This window comes from Pantherophis guttatus, chromosome 1 (genome assembly GCF_059756535.1).
Source record: "Pantherophis guttatus breed Tessera chromosome 1, ASM5975653v1, whole genome shotgun sequence".
Lineage (NCBI taxonomy): Eukaryota > Metazoa > Chordata > Lepidosauria > Squamata > Colubridae > Pantherophis > Pantherophis guttatus.
This window is the reverse complement of record NC_142063.1, coordinates 195,874,282-195,894,635: the sequence shown is the minus strand read 5'-3', so window position 1 is coordinate 195,894,635 and position 20,354 is coordinate 195,874,282. Positions and strand designations below refer to the sequence as shown.

The 20,354-nt window shown below is 34.9% G+C and overlaps 1 protein-coding gene across 2 annotated transcripts in view; it reads right to left on the bottom strand.

Moving 5' to 3' along the window:
• Positions 1-1,519: 1,519 nt before the first annotated feature.
• KIF16B (kinesin family member 16B) overlaps positions 1,520-20,354 on the bottom strand; it is a 134,848-nt gene continuing 116,013 nt past the window's right edge. For both annotated transcript variants that reach the window (XM_034432403.3, XM_034432404.3), the window contains 2 exons: positions 17,720-17,803; positions 1,520-4,803 (listed from right to left, as the gene is read on the bottom strand). In XM_034432403.3, the coding sequence (XP_034288294.2) occupies positions 4,645-4,803; positions 17,720-17,803 (243 nt within the window). In that variant the 3' untranslated portion in view covers positions 1,520-4,644. The remainder of the gene's footprint in view (positions 4,804-17,719; positions 17,804-20,354) is intronic.

The window sequence follows — 20,354 nt, the reverse complement described above, 5'->3', positions numbered from 1 at the left end:
CAGTCACTCTCTCTCAGCCCTAGGAAGAAAAAAAATGGCAAACCACTTCTCAAATCTTGCAAAAAAACAAAAACAAAAAACAAAAACAAAATCCAATTTCTTCAGACAGTTTCCAGGAATCAACACTGACTTGAAGGTACCAAAATAGTAGTAATGATAAGGAGAAATAAAACAACTATGGCAAAGGAATGCAAAGATAATACCAATAATAATATGTACCTTGAGTGCAATTACAAAACATCTGGAGTACTACTTGAACACCACAGGGATTGACAAGCTCACCATTGGTCAATTACAAAATGCAGCTTTACTTGGAACAACTTACATCCTGAGAATACCTTTAATACCATCGAACAACATCTGTCTATTCCAGGTCCTTGAGAACTAATAGTGGATAAAAATGCCAAATCCAGTCTAAACTGATTGGGCAACCAACAAAAATAATAAGTGTTACAAAAACCAGGTTTTCAAATCTTATAGCAAAAAAGAAACCCCATCTAAATCTACAACCACTTTAGGAAGCAGAATATAATTACGTAAGAGACCAGATTCAGCCTTTGGCCTGCAGAAAGTTCTACGCAACAGCAATTTCAAAAATTATAGAGGAATGCTAATCAGAAAGTAATAGAAATTACAGGCCATTCCCTTGCTCTGTTGAACAGTTGGCAGCTGATCAGCAGAGAGACTTTCATCAGTATAAATGCAAAAATTAAAATTAAGACACCTGAGTAAAATGAATTAGGACCACAAGTAATTGCAAATTATCCAGTGCTGTGAGCACTGTTAGATACAAAACCAAACCAAACAAAATGCAGGTAGTCTTTGACTAGTTCATTTAATGACTGTTCAGATTTACAACCACACTGAAAAAAGTAATTTATGACTGATTTTCACACTTACAACTGTTCCAGCATCCCTATGATCATGGGATCAAAATTCAGATGCTTGGCAACTGTCTCATATTTATGATGGTTGCAGTGTCCCAGGGTCATGTGATCACCTTTTGTGACCTTCTGACAAGCAAGTCAATGGGGAAGCCAGATTCACTTAACAACCGTTACTAATTTAACAACTGCACTGATTCACTTAACAACTGTGGCAAGAAAGGTTGTAAAATGGTGCAAAATTCACTTTGCAACTGTCTCAGCAACAGAAAACTTGGGCTCAACTGTGGTCGTAAGTCAAGGAGAACCTGAACTAAGTACTAGTAGCAAACAGTATAGATGTACCAAAATATAGCAATCTGAGACTAGACAAAACTGGAAGACAGAAGCTGGGTGGTATCTAAATGTAATAAAATAAATAGAAATCATGGCAAAACCTCTGCAAAGTAAATGTATATTTCTCAAAGTCTGATGATTTCTTTGCATGTGAATTACAAGTGAGACCGCTTGAGGCTAATATTTTTAGCAAATATCAGCAAATTTCTTTGGGAAAAAATGAAGGTGTTTATGAAGTGAAGAAAGTTATGAGGTTATAAGAAGAAACAAAAAGAAAAGCATCAGCAGCAAAGACCCAGTACAATTTCATAGACTGTGCTTTTTATTGTTTCAAATAAAGCACTGTGAAAATAGCTTTTTTCTTCTGCTTTGTTAATACAAATGTTAATTAAAATGTTCAAAAGTTTATAGCTGAAGCTTTTAAAAATATACAGAATTCACTCTTTCAAATAGTTTAATACACATTTTACATCCAAATTCTCAGCGAGGCTCCAACCTTAAGACATTAGTTGTATTGGAAAATTACAAAAGCTCAATTTACCATGGAAAAAATGGCTACATGTTAATAAAAGCTCTAAAATTGAATTTTGTTTTCTGGAAAGCATCACTTCCATACCGATACTCTTCTTCTAGTAGAAGTGGCTCTGGGATTCTCAACTGGAGAACATGTTACTCAGTAAGTAAATCCTGTAAAAGGTACAACATCTTTCAAAATAATATGCTTATATTTGCATGCACTTATATCCCATTTTTATGAAGTAGCTTCATCATGACTGTGACCACTAGCCATTAGTAACTAGAATTAGTTACTAGCAGAACTTTTGAAAATATTAATAGAATTACAGCAGATGCCAGTATATAGATAGTGTTTATAAATAGATCAGAAATCTATATTCCTTATATTATCTCATTAATTGTAAGTCTGGTTTCTTATCTACCATGCAAGTGGATTTACACTGGAGAGGCCCAGCTGAGTCTGTGTGGTAGTAGTGTGTTGTCAAACGTGCCAAGATGATGACCGGAGTTTTGTGATCCAAATCCCACCCTTTTTAAATAGTGGTGCAATACTGATGCACCTACCTTAGAGATATGGATGCTCAGACAAAAGGGACAAGGATACAGTTGCCACTGTAGATGCCTTTCCATGTTTATTCCTTTATATTCTTTTTATTTTTAAAGGATACTGGATTTTTTTTTCAAGGACATTCTGTAAGATTCTTTTTATACAAGTAACAACTACCTGTCGAGAAAGATGGCTTACCATTCCAAGCTTCCATTTTTATTATTGGATATTCATGTTAACTTTAGTTACCGATACAAGGAATTCTGAATGTTGATAAATGAAAGATATATTATCTGACACCACTGAAATCTTGATAAGTATTAAGTTCCCTGTTTATGTGGGCATCAGCTTTAAAACGTAAACTTAATGTTGCAAAACATATATAAGATTATATCACAGATATAATTTTGATCCATTTACCAATTAAAACCTTACATTATAAGATAATGCCAGTTAAAAAATGTCATGTAGATTTCTCATAATCTCTCCCCCTCCTCCCAATTTGTCTGTCTGACAATATTATCATTTCAGATTTGTCCACTTCAGAAGACATTTTAAAAGGTTTGTAGAATTAAGGAAATGGGATTGATTCTGGAAGGGGAATTTCTCACACTCATTTCAAGTGCATTCATTTGACAACTTGTGCCCTGTTGGGTCATTTCCTTATCTAAACAGAAAACAGAGTGTTCATGAGTGAGCAGTGGAAGCAAGAGCAACTTCTGACTTAGGTTGGGAAGTGTGCCTGGAGGTGCAGAAGAGTTATAGTCCTGTACAGCTTGGTAGAATTATGGAGGTGATGGTCAAGAATGCATGGGAGTCTCATGGATGCATACGAGGTGCCATGCTGGTTGAGGATGGCATGTGGGATGGTGGTTTGAGTTAGAAAGTGTGCCCGGGAGTGCTCGAGAGTGTGCAAGAGGTGCCTGGGAGCGCTCAAGTGTGCAAGGATGTTGGGGAGTGTGCAAGTCAGGGATGGTACACAGGATAGTGGTGCTTTGGGTCAGGAAGGGTGTGGGTGTCACACAGGTGCCACATGGTCAGGGTGCTGGTTGGGGAGAATGCATGGGCTGGTGTCCCCTGGAAGTGGAGAGAAGTGCCCCCAAAGCTGTTGAACACAACATCTTCATCATATACAAAAATAAATAAATAATAAAAATCCACAAAAGTAGTTATTCTATTATAATTTGTCTTAAGAGAAGTCATCCTGCTGACTCACTCAGATCAGCTTTTGAAACACAGCATTTCTGAAACCCCTTTGAGGACAACTCCCATGATTGCTGTTTATACAACTCTGGAATAAACGTCTATTAACATAAAGCAGAAAAATAATTAATACAATCAAGATTAACGTCTCCTGAATATAAAACCCTAAAGGCTTGTTGCTTAACACCTACAATTCATTAACCTCTGCTCTGTACTCCATGAAAGTGTTCTCCAATGGGTATAACAGTCCTCAAAACAAGTTAGAATCAAAATGATTTGCTTTTCTCAGTCTTTTATTATTGTCTCTATTGTACATCACAGCATTTTTTCAATGTATATTTCTGCAAAATGAATACAGCTGCCTTTCTAAATGTCCTATCTTAAATAAGCCCTGAGTACTTTTAAAGCACATTTAAAAATGTAATTCATATTTTGCAACAAAGAATCTACTAATGAGAAACGGTTACACATTTATGGGGAAAATTGTTTTCAAAAATCATAATACCCACTGCCTTTTTAATAGTGCACCAGGAACTTGTTTGAAACGTAACACACAGTAACAGTCTATATAATTAGAAAATGTGAAAAGAAGCTTGATCTCATCTATTTCAATTGTTCAGCAAATGATTCTGTTTAGCTTGGTGCGGAAGACTTCAGGATTTTAAGTCTGTGCATATATATTTTGTCAATGTTCAAATTTCAACCAATATACCAAAGATGAAAGTAGTATGATCAAAATGATAAAGTGCAATTCACAATAACAGTGCATTAATCTAATACAAAAAATATCTGGAATAATTTGTTTACTCCAAGAAACCTACTTCAGGAAAAAGTTGTTTGCTAAGAACAGTCAAGTAGAAAAAGAAAGTCGCAAGAAAAGGTCTGAGAACATGTATAAGGAACGTCAGCTGTTGAGTGGATCCAAACAGCCTGTGAAGTTTTCTTTAGCTATTTCTTCAACCAACATGTAGTAGCAAATCTGTTTTCATTTTCTTTGGCAGAAAATGAGTTAAGTTTTAGATGGAAAAGGTCGATTTGACAAGGAGTATTTATGCAAGTTATCCAGTTTTTCCCCACCTTTTTTATTTTCTGAGATCGGGCAGCATACAGAAAGACAGGTGAATTAATTTTTTTAATAGGAAGTGAGGTTTCCAATAATTAACCGGTGCCATAGCTGCTGTAGTCAAATACACCTTTCTTAAAGAATGAAGAGAATTCACAAATGTCATGTTTGGACAGGATCAAGCCCTCTTTATTTACATATAGTGGAGATGATGGAGAATTAAGCATCGCATCAAAGAAGTCTCTGAGGTATTTCTGGAAAAGAAAATTAAACCAGGACAACAGTTACATTAATGTTACATAATTAACAGTATATACAACATTATTTTTATTTGCAACACTAGAAAATAAAGAGAGAAATATGACACCTTTACATGTGAATTGGCTGAAAAATTTAGACAACTTAAGACTTAAAACTAGTATGCAGTGAGCCTTTGATGAAGTCTACAAGCTTTTTTTCTTCAAAAATGCAGAGCAAGATCTCTTTCTGCTCCTGAAAGTAAGTGAAAACTGAAATGCAGTTTGTGATAGGAAGTGAATTCTTTTATCTATGGGATCAATGATTCAAAGAAACCAAATTGGTGTGGCCTCTGATTTTGTCTAAAAAGCAGAGTTATATAATACCTCGGATTCAATCTCTCAAGAGCGCTTGGGCGTGTGCAAGAGCATGGATGCAATTGTTGTGTGATCTCAGAAAGATACATATGAAGATGTCATGGATTGGAATGGGACAACGTGCCGTGACAGACGTGCCCCTGCTGACTTGCCCTATGACAACTTGCTGCGGCTGACTTGCCACAGGACAACTCACTGTGGGACAATTCAATGCAAGATAACTAAAGAACTGTAGCTCCCCAGCATTGAGGACTTCTAACTTGAGAAAATTTAAACCTAAAGCAAGGCCCTCATTCACTTGTCCCTCTCTTAAGTTATCCTGCATTGAATTGTGCTGCAGTGAATTGGTTGGAATGAGTTCGCCACAGTGAGTTGTCCAGGACCTAGATCTGCCACAGATAAATAGTATAAAGATACTCTCTGCACTCGGAAGCACTTTTTGGAGATGGATTCTGAAGCACTGGACAGTCCTACCTAATAGTGTCTGAATATCATTACATGTCAGCATATGCTAGAACATCTTGGCAAATAAGGGGCAAATTATATATAATGTGAAGAGTTTACAATAAAGGTCAACTATTGTTGAAAAAATTAGGCTTGTCATAGCCCTTGTTGGTCTTCCAGAAGCTATGAACAATTTCTAGAGGGCATTTGGGGAGAGAGTGGACACACCACTGTGCTGATGGCATTACTGGATCTTTGACTGATTAATTATTTTGATTTTATGCTTTTCATTAAGTTTCATTGTTTTATGTTGTAAGCTGCCAAGAGTTGTTTTGAGACCCTGGGGTGGGTGGGTGGGAAGGGCTAATAAAAATGAAATGAAATACAAAAAAGAACAACCCGACAAGAACCTATGGGAACATATAAAGTGTATCAGCTGTGTTATGATAGCTATTATGTCTTCACTAATAGGAAACAAGATCAGTGTTGGTCAAATTATTTGGAAAAATTGTGTAGGGAAAAATTGATGCTTCTGCCTTCCATTATCGTGCTCTTTTTGTTCTACCCTGCAGGATTTTTAAGAAATCATAAAACAATTTTTTTTAAAAAAAAAGCATGGTAGATCACAATTCATAACCTACAAAGATAAATTATCTATTGTAGTAAAAATATATAATTCTTCTTGATTTGTTTTCTGAAAGTCATCTGAACTTCAATAGAGCATGAATTTAACTAACTTAAGTTTTATATGGAATGTTTTCCAATATTTTGTAGGTGACTAAAACAAAAATTATGTATTTTCATCCAACAAATTTAACTATCAACACAGAAATACAGTTTCATGTTTCGAATGGTAAATTACATGTTTTTTTTAAAGATTATTCCTATTGAATGTTCTATAGAGGTACACATATAATCTAAATTAATTTAGATTGCTAGTAGAGGTTTATTTTTTAAATTGGTTACAATGTCACATATATGCTTATACATATATTTCATATACAGACATACACAATTAGAATTTTGTTAAAATATGATATAGATCTAAATAGCTTAATTGTATTATTTCTAGTGTATACAGATTTAATGCTGAGGAATAAGAATATAAGAATGAGTATAATGCTGCTGCCAAATATCTCTAAAATTATAAACCAAAAAATGATGTTCAGAGGTATTTAGAAAAGTATTTAATATGCTTCTTCATTTCCACTTAGGGCCAAAATTAATTTTTTTCTGTGGCATATCCAAACATATGTACATGTTTTGAAAAAGTATTTTAAGTATTTCAAACCTTAATGATTCATTAGTTTTCCCAATATGTTTAAATAATAAATGCTGCATTTGTTAAATATTAAATAATATTAAATAGTATTTGCATAAGTTTGAAAACTTACATTTGATCTAGATAATTACCTCTCAATAACATCACATGCTATTGCAACCAAACCAAAACCTAAGGCTTTATGATCATAAAGAAATATGAATCTATAGAAGTATTACACATTTAAATGTTGCATTTAAAGGAATCCTTCAATTACTAGGAAATTTCCTTATAGTTTACTCATGGCAATTGGCAGGATAACTTCTGCCAAAATTAGTAAGGACTTTTATTCCACTTGTAGCACTTAGAGAAGCTGCCTTTTAAACATATTCAATTATTTGTAGAACTTAATATTTTTATTTGTATACTATTGTCTAAGGTAAGCATAATTTACTTTTAAGATGATAGTGTTATTTTGGATGGGGGAAGAGAGTATTTTATAATTGTTAAAGTATTTTTTAGCAGAGCTGTATCAAATGGAATATTTTCTTATTTTGAATCTTTAAGTTAATTATATAGCAAGCTTATTTTCATATAAAATATGTCTGTGGTACTGGTAAATAAGGTAGTCTTGGAGTTGTTAGGAATTTCTGGGTTCTTTATGGCACATCACATTTACTTCTTTTTTGCCATACCTATATCAACTGTAAGAAAACTGCAATTTAAAAGTTTCAAACACTATAGTTTCCAAGATGCTGGAAAATTAACCAGAGTTTCTAAAAAAAATTCCAAGATCCACAGCAGATGCATATCAGAACTTTTCCTGAATGTCTCATATTTATAGACTGTCAGAAATGGTTTTTTTTTTATCACAATAAAAACCCATATGATACTCTTTCTTGCTGTCACAACTATCCTGTATGTAGCTTTATGCATTACAGTTTTTTTTATTTTTGTTTTTATTGCTTTTATTTTAATATCTTAAGGCAGGCTTGCACATCATCCTTGTGATACATATACAAATTGTAAATGTAAGAGTCAAATCACACATCTTACAATTGGATGGTGCTACATCCACACCCCCAAAGAAGTTGTACAGAAGCACCTTGTGCATCACTGAATGCTTATTATAGCTTCTGTACCTATCTTATATAATAAGAAGCCAATTAAGAAAAATAACCACCCATGTCCCCACTGGAAAGGTCAATTTCAACTCGATAACAAATAAGAAAGTTAGGACGACAAGAAACAATTGATAAATTGACCCAGAAAGTTTTTGTCAAAACTCTTAGTAAAAACATTATGATATCTAAGTGTGATTAATGAAAGTATTGGGTACTGTCCAAATGCATGATACAATGAAACGTTTTTTTGGTACTAAAAGATTTATGACACAATCAAATTAAAAGTTTTATTATGGCCCTTAGACCAGAGAATACTACAATAAAAATACATAAAACTGTAATTATTATATTATGATACAATTAAAAACCCCAATTGCTTGGAATTTGCTTAATGTCTCCTATGATAATACAAATTATAAACTATTTTCATTGTCCTCCAAAGATTTTATTTTCAGCAAGCTTTAAGTATAGCAAATTTAAGCAAATTTTAGATTTCTTAAAGATATTTTGCATTTATTGTGATTACCGTAATCTGTATGTACATTGACCAAAGTTAAGATTAGAGACATACATTTAGGTCAGATCTGAGTCTAATTACTAAATTTTATTTCATGGAAAAGAAATCATGGGAACCTCAGACTTTTGATTGTTCTTCATTTGAGCCAAAAGTTCATGTTACCATTTAAACAATAACTAAAAACAAAAATAAAACAGCTATCTGAAATGTTTGTTGGGCTGCAAAAGAAAATGAATAGAACTGGGATAAAGCCATTGTCCATAACTAAATTGCTAAGAGTTTACGGTTCTCAAGCTACAATAACAAAAACATTATATTATTAATATTTTCTGCATCATTTATTACCAAGAGTTTTCCAATGAAAATCTGTTGGTATGAACATTATACTGAATGTCATCCATCAAATTAAGTGTCCCAGCTAATCAAGTTCAACCTGCAATAATTATTTGCAATAATGCTTCCTATTATATCTTAATACATGGAATCTATTTGGAATCTATAGAATGTAATAATCTTTCTAATGTTTACACATTAAAAATAAGGTTATTTGCTGCCAACAGAGAGAAAAATCCCTTACTCTTTCACCTGTTCTAGAGAGTAAAACCTATGATTTATAGTTTCTGCACTTCTGTGAGCTTTTTGAATGTATAAGGGCATATTAAAAAAGAACAAAATAGGTCTTGGAAAGATTGAAGGAAATCAATCTTTTCTCCTGAGCAATAGTCAAAACAAGTCTTGTCAAAAACTATTCACAGGAAACAACAGAGGAATTGAATTTACTACACGTCTCTAGGTTAGCAGTGACAGGGTGTCAATTTCTGAGATGGCTTCGGCAAACAGCTAGCCCAAATGCTTGACATGCATCACCCTTCACTTCCTTGAGTGAAATCAAAAACTGAAGGATGATTGATAAGTTGGCTCTGAAAAGGGACAAGACGAAATGCATCTTCTTTCTATACTTGAGCATTCCTGTCATTGATATACATGAGTTGTGAGCATTATCTGAAAACTTGGTACATACAAACTCAGTACAAAAGCATAATGGAAGAATTTACCTTGACCTGACAACAAGAATAATTAATAGAAAAATTGGATGGTATTTTTTTGTCCAATAAGATGTATATTGTCCAACTCAAACTACAACATATATTTTACAAGTCTAGTATACAAGGTATATTGTATTACTATTTTAAAGTTTAACAAACTATGATAAAAATAAATATTTAGGAACCTTCCAAAAACTCATTTGGAGGACAGAAAGAAACCGAACAACACAGCCTACATCTCAACTGTAAAAGTAAGGCTAACAGTAATGCCTTCCTTTTTTCTTGCAAAATTTAAGTATCTGGATATCAGATCATTTTCTTCAAAATTCTTTTTAAAATGACATTTCACTGGGAACTTGGACAGCTTTTCCTAACTTAGCACTTTTGCATAAAGCACCACTGAACATTTGCATTGGATACTGTTAGACTGATTGAAAGGGAAGATTATTTTGACAGATAGCAAATGGCTTTAGAATAGGCAACCCACTTTGGATCAAGGTTTAGTACTTTATCATCTAATCTAAAATACACTGGACTACTCAAAGCAGCTGTAAATCTGCTTTCTTGGAATTTAAGGAAGCTTTTGACTCACCATCAGTGGATACAGATATTGGATAGCTACCTCCTTCCCTGCATGTATGGATTACAAAATGACATAATGCAGCAGGCAAACTTCCATAAATGGTTGTAATTAGAAAGGGAATGAAACAAAGATTTATCCTTGCTCTACTACTGCTCAGTTTTTATATAAATTCAACAGTTGGGTACTTATAAAAAGAAGAACACCATCTTCTAATATAGCATGGACTGTTTTACACAGGTGGATATTGGTGAAGTAGAGGGAGGGAATATGCCATGAATACAGGAGTGTAGCAGGTGGATTAGCAGGATATTGGGAAATTGGTAGTAGTAACAGGAGGAATGGTGGTTGAGAAAAGGGAGGGAAGGTGTTCTGAAGGGAGAGTATCTGCATTAGTTGCACTGTTAGATAAGGCATCCCTATTAGTACCTGAGGGAAGGGCAAGCAAAGTGGTCCAGTTTTCAGCTCTACTGAACCAAATCTGACCCAAAACACTTCAGCAGAACCGCTGGAACAGGAATATAAATTCTGGGTTTGAAGCAAGGATATATGCCTACTTGCGGCACATACCTATAATAGACCTATTATCTTAACCCTGATGCATGCAAATAACCCAGTACCTTCATCACAGATCTACTGTAGTCTCAGTTTACATTTTATCATTAAGAATTCTCAAAGTCAGAAATGCCCACTGTCTTTGCAGTGTGGGTCCTTTTAGCCACTGGTTCATATTCTATTCTACTCTACTGTCTGTGACTTCTACAGAGATCAAAGTGGTTTATTCTTCTAGAACTTCTTCTCAAGCCATTTCTTGGGTGGCTAAATTTTAGGTGTAAATGTCACATGCTGTTAAATAAAGGCTAATTTTTATCAAAATTGTATTGTTAGTCTGCTGGATTCAGTCACTGATAGCAGCACATTAAGCTACAGGAAAATATTTTTCTCAGCTTATTTATATAAGGCAACAGTAGACTCATTGTATTAGGGTGGCAATTCATTTTACTCTTTACTCTCTCCCTCAGGTGTTGTAACTGTAAAATAAATATATTTTATTATTTCAGTCCAAGTCAGGAAACATAAAAAAATGATAAAATTCTACCAGGAAAAAACACACACTTGTAACTATTTTCTAAGACTTCTTCCTTCTTCTACTCAGTCCTTTAAAATCCTGATTTATAGAGGTAAGACATAAGAAATATTCACATGATGTCACTAATTATAAATGACAGAAGCTAGTATGTAACTATCTATAATTACCACACTTTTGGCTCATACAATTAAACAATTCAATCTGATATGGTATAATAGTAATGACATCTATTTAATATTATTTTTTGTGGAGTTTTATAGGAAGATTCAATAGTGCTTTTAGGGTAGACCTGAGCATTTTACGCCCTGTGGGCAGTCCCAGTCTTGCCTGCAGTGGCAGTGGGGTGCTGGGGTAGCAGCCTTCCATAACAATCTGTTTCTCATGTGGCCCCTTAGAAAAATTAATTGCCCACTCCTGTTCTAAGTACTTATGTTAGCTTTGGATAAAACTCAACTATGGAGCTAAAAATTCTCTTAATTCTTTTCAGCCCAAAGTTGCTTCTACTTTTCTTGTTCGGAATGTAATAGCCATTTCATGCAACTTGTGTAAAAGCAGTGGTTGAACCCTTCTGTGTAGCTCTTCTCCAAATATTTGCATTTGCCATGTTAAAAAGAGACTGCTAAGTGATGGTTAAGTTATTGCTGCTGATTTATCAAAGAAAAATGCATTCAGGTATCAGTGCATTTCTTATTAATACATAAAACATTTCCATACTTAGCAAGTAATTTCTTTCCTTTCCAAAAGAAGTAATTTTAAAATTAAATGTTGGCATCCTTTTCTTTTTTTCTTTAAATTCCCACAGGGTTTTAAAAAACAGGCAAATAATGACGGCATTTCCCTATTTATAGTTATCAAATGCCATGAATGGGTAAACATTAACTTCTATTCATTACTTTAATCAACAAAATTCTTGGCTGTGTCAGTCAAGACAGATTTAATCAAGGAAGGCCCGCCGTAATGTTAAAATTGCATACTTAAACTACTGAAGAAATAATTTAGAGGTTTACTATGGAATAGGCTACCATAAACCACTAAATTAACAGCTGGCTTAGTCTTGTTGGAGCTGGTAATCCTATGTCTAAGTGTTGTCACTTATGTTGGAGGCTAAGTTATGGATCTATGTGTCTCTTTTAAAAAACAAACAAACAAACAAACAAACAAACAAACAAACAAACAAACAATGAGCTATTATATCCCACAGTCTTGTCTTCAGCAATGTTGATCTGCTAGCCTCTGTTATTTCCAATTCTGGAATTTGTTCTTTCCTGAACTGGTACATTCTTTTCAGATATCCTTTCCTTGTTGGATTTTGATTTTAAACTTTATATATTTGTAATGTGTAAACAACTTTTCTTCCAGTAGTCCTACAGCTGCTGGACTTGGTTGTTCAGTCAACAGTTTTGGAGTTATATGGCCCATTTGTCATCAGGAACCCTAACACCTAGTCCGGTCCTTGTTGATCCAGGTGATGAGTGATGTGGGATGAGTTTCTGTAAATTATGTCTCACCATATTGTTCATGGCAGAGACACTCTTCATCTGACACTTCTAATGAGACTTGTCCAATATGGTTGTACCTGATTGGGGGATGCGCATGCACGCATGCACAGATACACACACATAGAGGTCAAGGTGGCAAACCTAATATTCTTCCCTATTTTTCCCTACAGCAGTTGAATGTAAATATCTAGCCCTGTGGTGGCAAACCTATGGCATGCGTGCCAAAGGTGGCACACAGAGCCCTCTCTGTGGGCATGCATGCCATCGCCAGCTGGTCTTCTGGTTTCTGGCACCAGCTGGTCTGGAGCACCGGAAAATAGCCTGAAAACGGCCCGTAAAATGGCCAAAAAACAGGCACGCAAGTGCCGGCCAGCTGGTCTTCGGGTTTCAGGAGCTCTGGCGCATGCAGATGTACTCACATGCACGTGCATACCAGTTTGAGCATTTGGTGCTGAAAAGGTTCTTCATCACTGATCTAGGCCCTGTTAATGCTAAATAGTAGATATTTTTCATACTCCAGAAATACTTGATTACAGTTCAGTGATAAAATTTTACAGCAAGCCTCCTGTGCTATTGCCCTTTTAAGTTATTCCTCCAGGTGACAAGTAGAGCTAATATTTCAGGAGCTGCCTGCTGACTCAACAAAGAAATCTTTTCCTGACCTATTACTTAGATTGACACGATAGCCTGCTTATAGCATAGTGAATTTACACATACAATCAAGATATATACTAAACTGTTAGATCTAAAATTCAGGCAATTAACTTGGCTTCAGGTTGTAACACAGGGAAGGACATTTGGGCTAGAGTTTCAGCTGGAGATTCTGCTCAAAGAAATCTTTGGCAAAGCTTGGTTTTAAAAGTAAAGACCAATAATGAACAGAAGTTATCTATATTTCAAAAAGCAATGAATAACCCAGTATTAATTGGTATGTCTCTTTGCCACATACTCTTGATAAGCATGTAATATTAAAATTTCCACATATAACAGTGCAATATGATCTTGTAAATGCATTGTCTCCAAACCCTAAACAATTAAAGGTAAGAGAAATCAAACTTTCAAAATATGCCCATAGAATATAGAAATTATGTTATTTGTGTAGGTTAGTCTTATGAACTTTCTGCTTAGCATTTATACTAGCTGAGTTCATGATAGTTTCCTCTCCCAGGAGCAAAGTTAAAAGGAAAGAATGCATTGGATACAAAATCTAAGACAGAGGTACTCAGAGCCATTGCCATAGCAATGGCATCTTTACCTTAAAACTGGACATAATTTACAATAAAAGACTAACAAAAATAAAATGCTAATAGGGACTATACCAACAAAATAAAATGGGGAGTTAGCATATTAGGGAAAAGAAAGAGTGGCGGTGATTTTTTGGTCAATTAACCAAATCACCCAACCTTAAGTATAAGGCAAACTCGCTATCTTCTTCTGATGGCAATCAGCTCGGCAGAATCTAACAATTCTCACCTCACACTTTTGGTAGACTGCTAACACAATAAACAATGCAAAAATAATTTATTAAATTACTGACTGTATAGAAAAATAGCATATAATTCCAATTCAGAGAATGGAATATTATTCCATTTTTAAAATAACAAGCTTTTTACCACAGTATGAACAACCAAAGAGAGAAGCAACCTGGAATTAAGGAGAAACTTCCTAAAAGTGAGGACAATTAACCAATGAGGACAATTAACCAGCGTGCTGGTTAATTGTCCTCCATCATTGGGTGCTCCAGTGGGTGCTCCATCACTGGATGTTAAGAAGAGTCTAGCCAGGGGTGTCAAACTTGATTTCATTGAAGGCCACAACAGGGTTGTGTTTGACGTCAGGGGAGGGGTGTCTGCGGGTGTGTGCGGCCATGGTGGGTGTGGCCAGCTTGACGTCACTCCTGTCGGGTGTGTCTGTGGCAGCCCGAGCATTCTGCCAGTGAAAACGGGCTCCCGAGCTCTGTTTTTGGGTGCCACGGCCTCCTGCAACCCTCTACCAGTGAAAACGGAGCTCAGGAGGGCTGCTGTCCTCAGCTCCATTTTCACTGGCAGAGGGTTGCAGGAGGCCATGGCAGCCAAAAACAGAACTTGGGAGCCTGTTTTTGCTGGCAGAAGCACCACAGGACGGTCCTTCACTGTTTCCAGGGTGGTGGGCCAGATCTAAGTACCCCACGGGCCAGATCCGGTCCCCGGGCCTTGAGTTTGACACCCCTGGTCTAGACAGTCGTTTATCTAAAATGGTATAGGTTTTTCTGCTTGAGCAGGGGGCTGGACTAGAAGACCTCCAAGGTTCTTTGAAGCTCATTCTTTCCTGTCCTGTCCTGTCCTGTCCTATCCTATCCAGTTCTAATTAAATTATATATAGCAACATAAATAGCATTTAAGTTTACATTTTATAAGGTTATAGTTACATTATAGTAATTTTTTTGATGGTTACCATTGTTACAGTAGTTGTCAAATGTATGAAAATATAATTTGTGAAAACACAGCATTGTTCTTTTCTAGTTTCTACTAGAAAAACAAGATCTGTGATAAATGACAGTGTCGTACATGGAGTATATTCCCCCCAGTAAGGCAAAACTGCAATTGTTTATTAGAAATCTTTCCAGCACAGTTAAGCTCATTTCTCTCAACACTTTTTAATCACAACTTTAATAGCAATTGAAGAAGAATTGTCATTACTCATCTTCACTGATTTTATTACATCCTCCTCCATCTCAGGTTCAGCTCTACCCACAGAATGGAAACAATCAGGACTGCATTAACTGGCAGACATAACATCTCAGAATGCTGAATTCTTGATTTTAGTTAGCATTCTCCATCCACCCTGCTCTCCCTTTTGAGTCAAGAGTAGGCATTGGAGCCATGTCAACTCACACAATGTGAATCATTCCCTGTGCCAATATGCACCCAGAATTATCCATCAACTGATTGTTTAATTATCATGTAGATAATAGGGGTGGTTGGGGTAGAGACATCCTGCTGCTTTCCTGCTACAAATGTGGTAGGAATGCTGGAAGGGAGGCAGAGTATGAGAATCCAGCCATCGAACAGGGTTGTTTGAAGCTAAGAAAGCAATAAAGCTTCCGTGAAGAAGAAAAGATGATGGAAAGTAGCAACAGCAGGTAGGAGAAATAATGGTAGAAATCCAGTTTTAAGGGTTGAACACTTCAGAAGGTTCTTTAAATAAAAAAAAAAAAATACCCTGGCAGCACGGCGTTCCATTCAGATTCTGAAACCATAAAATGTTTGATGTAATCAGAGGACAGAAGGTTCTTTTGATGTTTGTCCCTGACAGATACTTTCTTCTCATTGCTTCTTATTAGCGTAATCCTTTTTTTTTTTTTTTTAATGGTCGTTGAAAGTAAATGACCCAGCAAATTGAAGTAAAGCAACTCTTGGGATTAAATGTTCATTGTTTAGATTTTTTGCTTAGAAGAAAAAGCATCAAATCAGAAATCACTAATCTCTCATTTTGAATAACCTTTGGGAGGGGATTGTCCATGTGACAAACCTATGGAAGTACTTTCTACTGTGCCACCTAAAAAAAGTATTTGCCTCACCATTACCTTTTAATTTCAGGCATTTTTATTCCCAATATAATTTTTTGATCAAGTTATAAATATGATCTCATTGTTGCAGCTATTTATTGAAAAAGACTTTCTCTATAACAAAAAAAATCTATGTTCTCTTACAATTCTCAACAAATTAAGTAGATGGGCAGAAAGGCAAGATATAATTCAAAACAATAACAGTACTCCCAAATCTAATGAATTGTTAGTTTGGGCATTAACCTATATAGATATTAATACTAATATCAGGTCTGAACTCATCTTGGTGAAAAAGGAAATGCACAAATATGGTAGTACAAATAAATTTTTTTAAAAATAGCTAATTGGAGGAAATATATTTATAATGGAAAAATATAAAATGTAAGCCCCAACAATGGCAGTTTTTCTCCAGAAAACAGAGCTCTGCTCATTGTATTAATAATTTATTTATTTATTGGTTCGATTTATATGCCGCCCTTTCTCCGGAGACTCAGGGCGGCTTACAATGCGTTAAGCAATAGCCTTCATACTTTTGTATATACCTGCTTAGTAGGGTTTTCGGCCCTCCCTAAGTGGTGTTCTTTTTTATACAAAGTCAGGTCCCCACAATCCGGGTCCTCATTTTACCTACCTCGAAAGGATGGAAAGCTGAGTCAACCTTGAGCCTGGTGAGATTTGAACTTGCAGTAATTGCAGGCAGCTGGTGCTACTTAACAGCACTTTAGTCTGCTGCGCCACCAAGGCTCTTTTTAATTACAACATCAAGACAATTAAAATAATTTTCAGATGAGATTGTGGAATCATTACAGCCACTATAGATAACATTATACTGGGTGGACCTGAGATTGTTGAACTGAATATTTTGAGGAATGGAATTATCTTGGCTATGAGTTTTACATATTTTAATGATTGTTTAAAATGCTTTTACATTCGTCTTCCTCGATTTTAAATTGTTACATTGGTTTTTGGCTTTTTTATATTTTTTAAATAGTTTGTGAACCACCCAGAATCATCCATCCATCGATGATTTTCCAAACACTGCTAATATTTCGCTCCTGTAATTGAATAGAATACTTCGCAACATAACAGTACGGCTACTGAATATCAGGAATGGAGAGAATGATAAGAAAATTGAGACCAACAAATTTAAATAGTTTTCTGCTCTAAAGATTCATCTTGTATATATCTTTTAGCTCTGTAAAGAAATAGTTTCTAATGAATTCTAAGAAATATTTCAATATAAGCTCAAGACTCTTTGATATTTTTCATAGATTTATGTCCTATGCATATATCTCATATAGCTTTCATATCCCATGTTAAATGAAGTATGGGGTATCTATTTTTTACCACATGAAATGATTTGTATTGATCACAAGTATAATTGTGTAAATAAATTGTGTAAATAAAAGAACCCGGAATAAGTTTTTTTTTAAAAAAAATTCTATTACCTCTAAGTGATTCCGCCGCTCTGCAATAACACGTTCATCCTTGTTTCCAAATAGCCTTTTTGGAGGAAATTCTAGCATTGTCAGCTGCAATAGAGAACAGATGATGAATCAGCTGAGAAAAGTTTCTTAAACATTGAACAAAAATGCTAAACGTAAGATACATGTATTTATAGATGGTCTATTAAATCAGAGAGAGTTTGGATTGGTGGGTCCTCTCTTCACAAATCCAAGCAGCTTCAAAACAAGTCAAAAACAAATAACAGAGAAAAATCAGTAAATAAACCAGTAGCATTTATTACTTCAGTCTTTGCTCAATACTCTTCATAGAGTTTAGAAATTTAAATGCAAAAATAAGTTGAAATAGGTGTGTTTTGCAGTCTTTTCTAAAAGCAGGTATATATTTTATTCGATATGTAAGGTATTGGAGAAATAGCCAAAGAAAGTAAGATAAGAAAGCTGCCAATTTGGTACTTCCAACTTCAATACAGGTTCTTGTCCACTTCCTTTACTCTTAAGACAGCTCTAAAATATGAAATTATCTTGTCTTGATGAAAGATAAAACAGGGTCTAATCCAAGAAAATTATTATGGGATCTAATACAAACCAAATCAGATGATTTGTAAAATGTGTATTTTTCAAGTCATAAAGAGGTTGAACACTTGCACCTTGAGCTAATGAAGCAGACTGGTAGACAATGCTGACCTATAATGGGCTAAATAATTTCATGAATTCCAATAATTGCAAATTAACCCGCGTGGGGCTCATTGAAATTTCTAGGTCATTATTAAGCTCAGCCCATAAGAATGACAAAAGTACAGATCAGTACAGCAGAGCCTACATCATGAGCCCAGTTGCTAAAAAGAAAAGAAAAAAAAAGCACCTAGTAGCTACAGTTGAAGTTATATTGTATGCTTCCTTTTCAATTTAGGGCAAAATATGTGTTTTATTACCTACCACAGAGCCTTGTGGGAAAAGAAAGCTAAAGAAAAGCATATGTGCTTTCATATCTCATCATTTGATTTAGGAACACTATTTTCACAATAGCCACAAATAAAAATAGAACATAGTTTTAAATGTGATTTAGTTTGCCTTATGTCACTAGGTTTAGATTCCATGTTTTGATTTTTCCATGTCTGACATGGGAAGAAATCAGATGTAATCTTATTCTGTACACTGTGTCAAGATCTGCTTAATCTATGTTTGACCTAATAATGGTGGTGAGAGAGGAATGTCCCACTTTCAGATTTTTGAACAAGCTAACACAAAGCAGAAGTACTAGAACTCAAAAGTAAAAGAGGCAGATAAATCCATTTTTAAATTAGAAAAACACTACACATTTATTGATTTGGAAATTTGACAACTCTCTTATCTTTATTACTTGGAGCATTTCTTCAGTTACTTATTTGAAGACAAAATAATCTTTACCAAAATTTCTCCAGTATCCTCAAAGGGCAATATAAAGTTGCTATTAAAAATGTGAAAAACAAAACAACAGCATTGGCTATAACAACAATAATACTAACTAAAGTGGAAAAAATCAAGGCAAAGAACAATCTTCTTTAAAACTTTAACCCCAAACCCCTCTTATCCAGCCTATTTCAGGTTAATATATATTTCTGAAAAATAAAGTTAGTTATGGACAATTTACATTTGTTTAACTGAAAATATTTGAATTGTTATCAATTAATTTACACATATGAGTTATGCGTCTACACAGAGCTCATTTGGAATGTTCTACATCTGTAAAAAAATGATAGATGTTCCCCTCTGTGTATAGCACACTTAATTAAGTACAGCTCTGACTGTATTTGTGCTGTTTTCAAGACCAACATAGATGATATAGAAGAAGGGGAATGTCCAGCAAGTAAGGTAGGAGGGCAAAGACTGCATGAAATCACATATCATCAAAAACAAGGTCATCTTGAGAAATACTCAATACTGGAATTGGTGGAATAGATAGACTAGCTCAGCATCAATTTCTCTCAGCAGGACTTGTGAAAGCCACTGCTGAGGCATGTAATATCCATTTGTGCATCAGATGAGATATGACTAAACTGATCGATCAGTGGCGCAGTGGTTTGAATACAGTATTGCAGGCAAACTCTACCCATAGCCTGGAGTTTGATTCTGACCAGCTCAAGGTTGACTCAGCCTTCCAAGGTTGGTAAAATGAGGACCCAGATTGTTGGCGGAAATATGCTGACAATGTAAAACAGTTGAAAGTGCTGTAAAGCACAATGAATCAGCATATAAGTCTAAGTGCTATTGCTATTTGACATCTGAATTGTAACAATAAATCAAATGGACTGAATATCAATGTGCTTTGATAGGTAAAACTGTAAAAAAAAAAACCACCTAATTTTTTTAATGCATCAGACCACTGTAGATTTGTCTGATACAAACGGAATTATTTGGATTTTGAGAAAACTCTAGAAAAAAATCATTCAAATTGCAATAGCTCTATCAATACTATACGACTGAGAATGGAAAGGCATATGAACTGAGGTTTGGTAATCTAAAATATCTCATAAATAAGGCTAAAGAAAAAAATGAAAAAAGAATAAAGAATCATATTAAAATAAATAAAACTTTAAAAAGTAAAAATTCTAGAATTGGCAGGCTCCAAGAACAGACA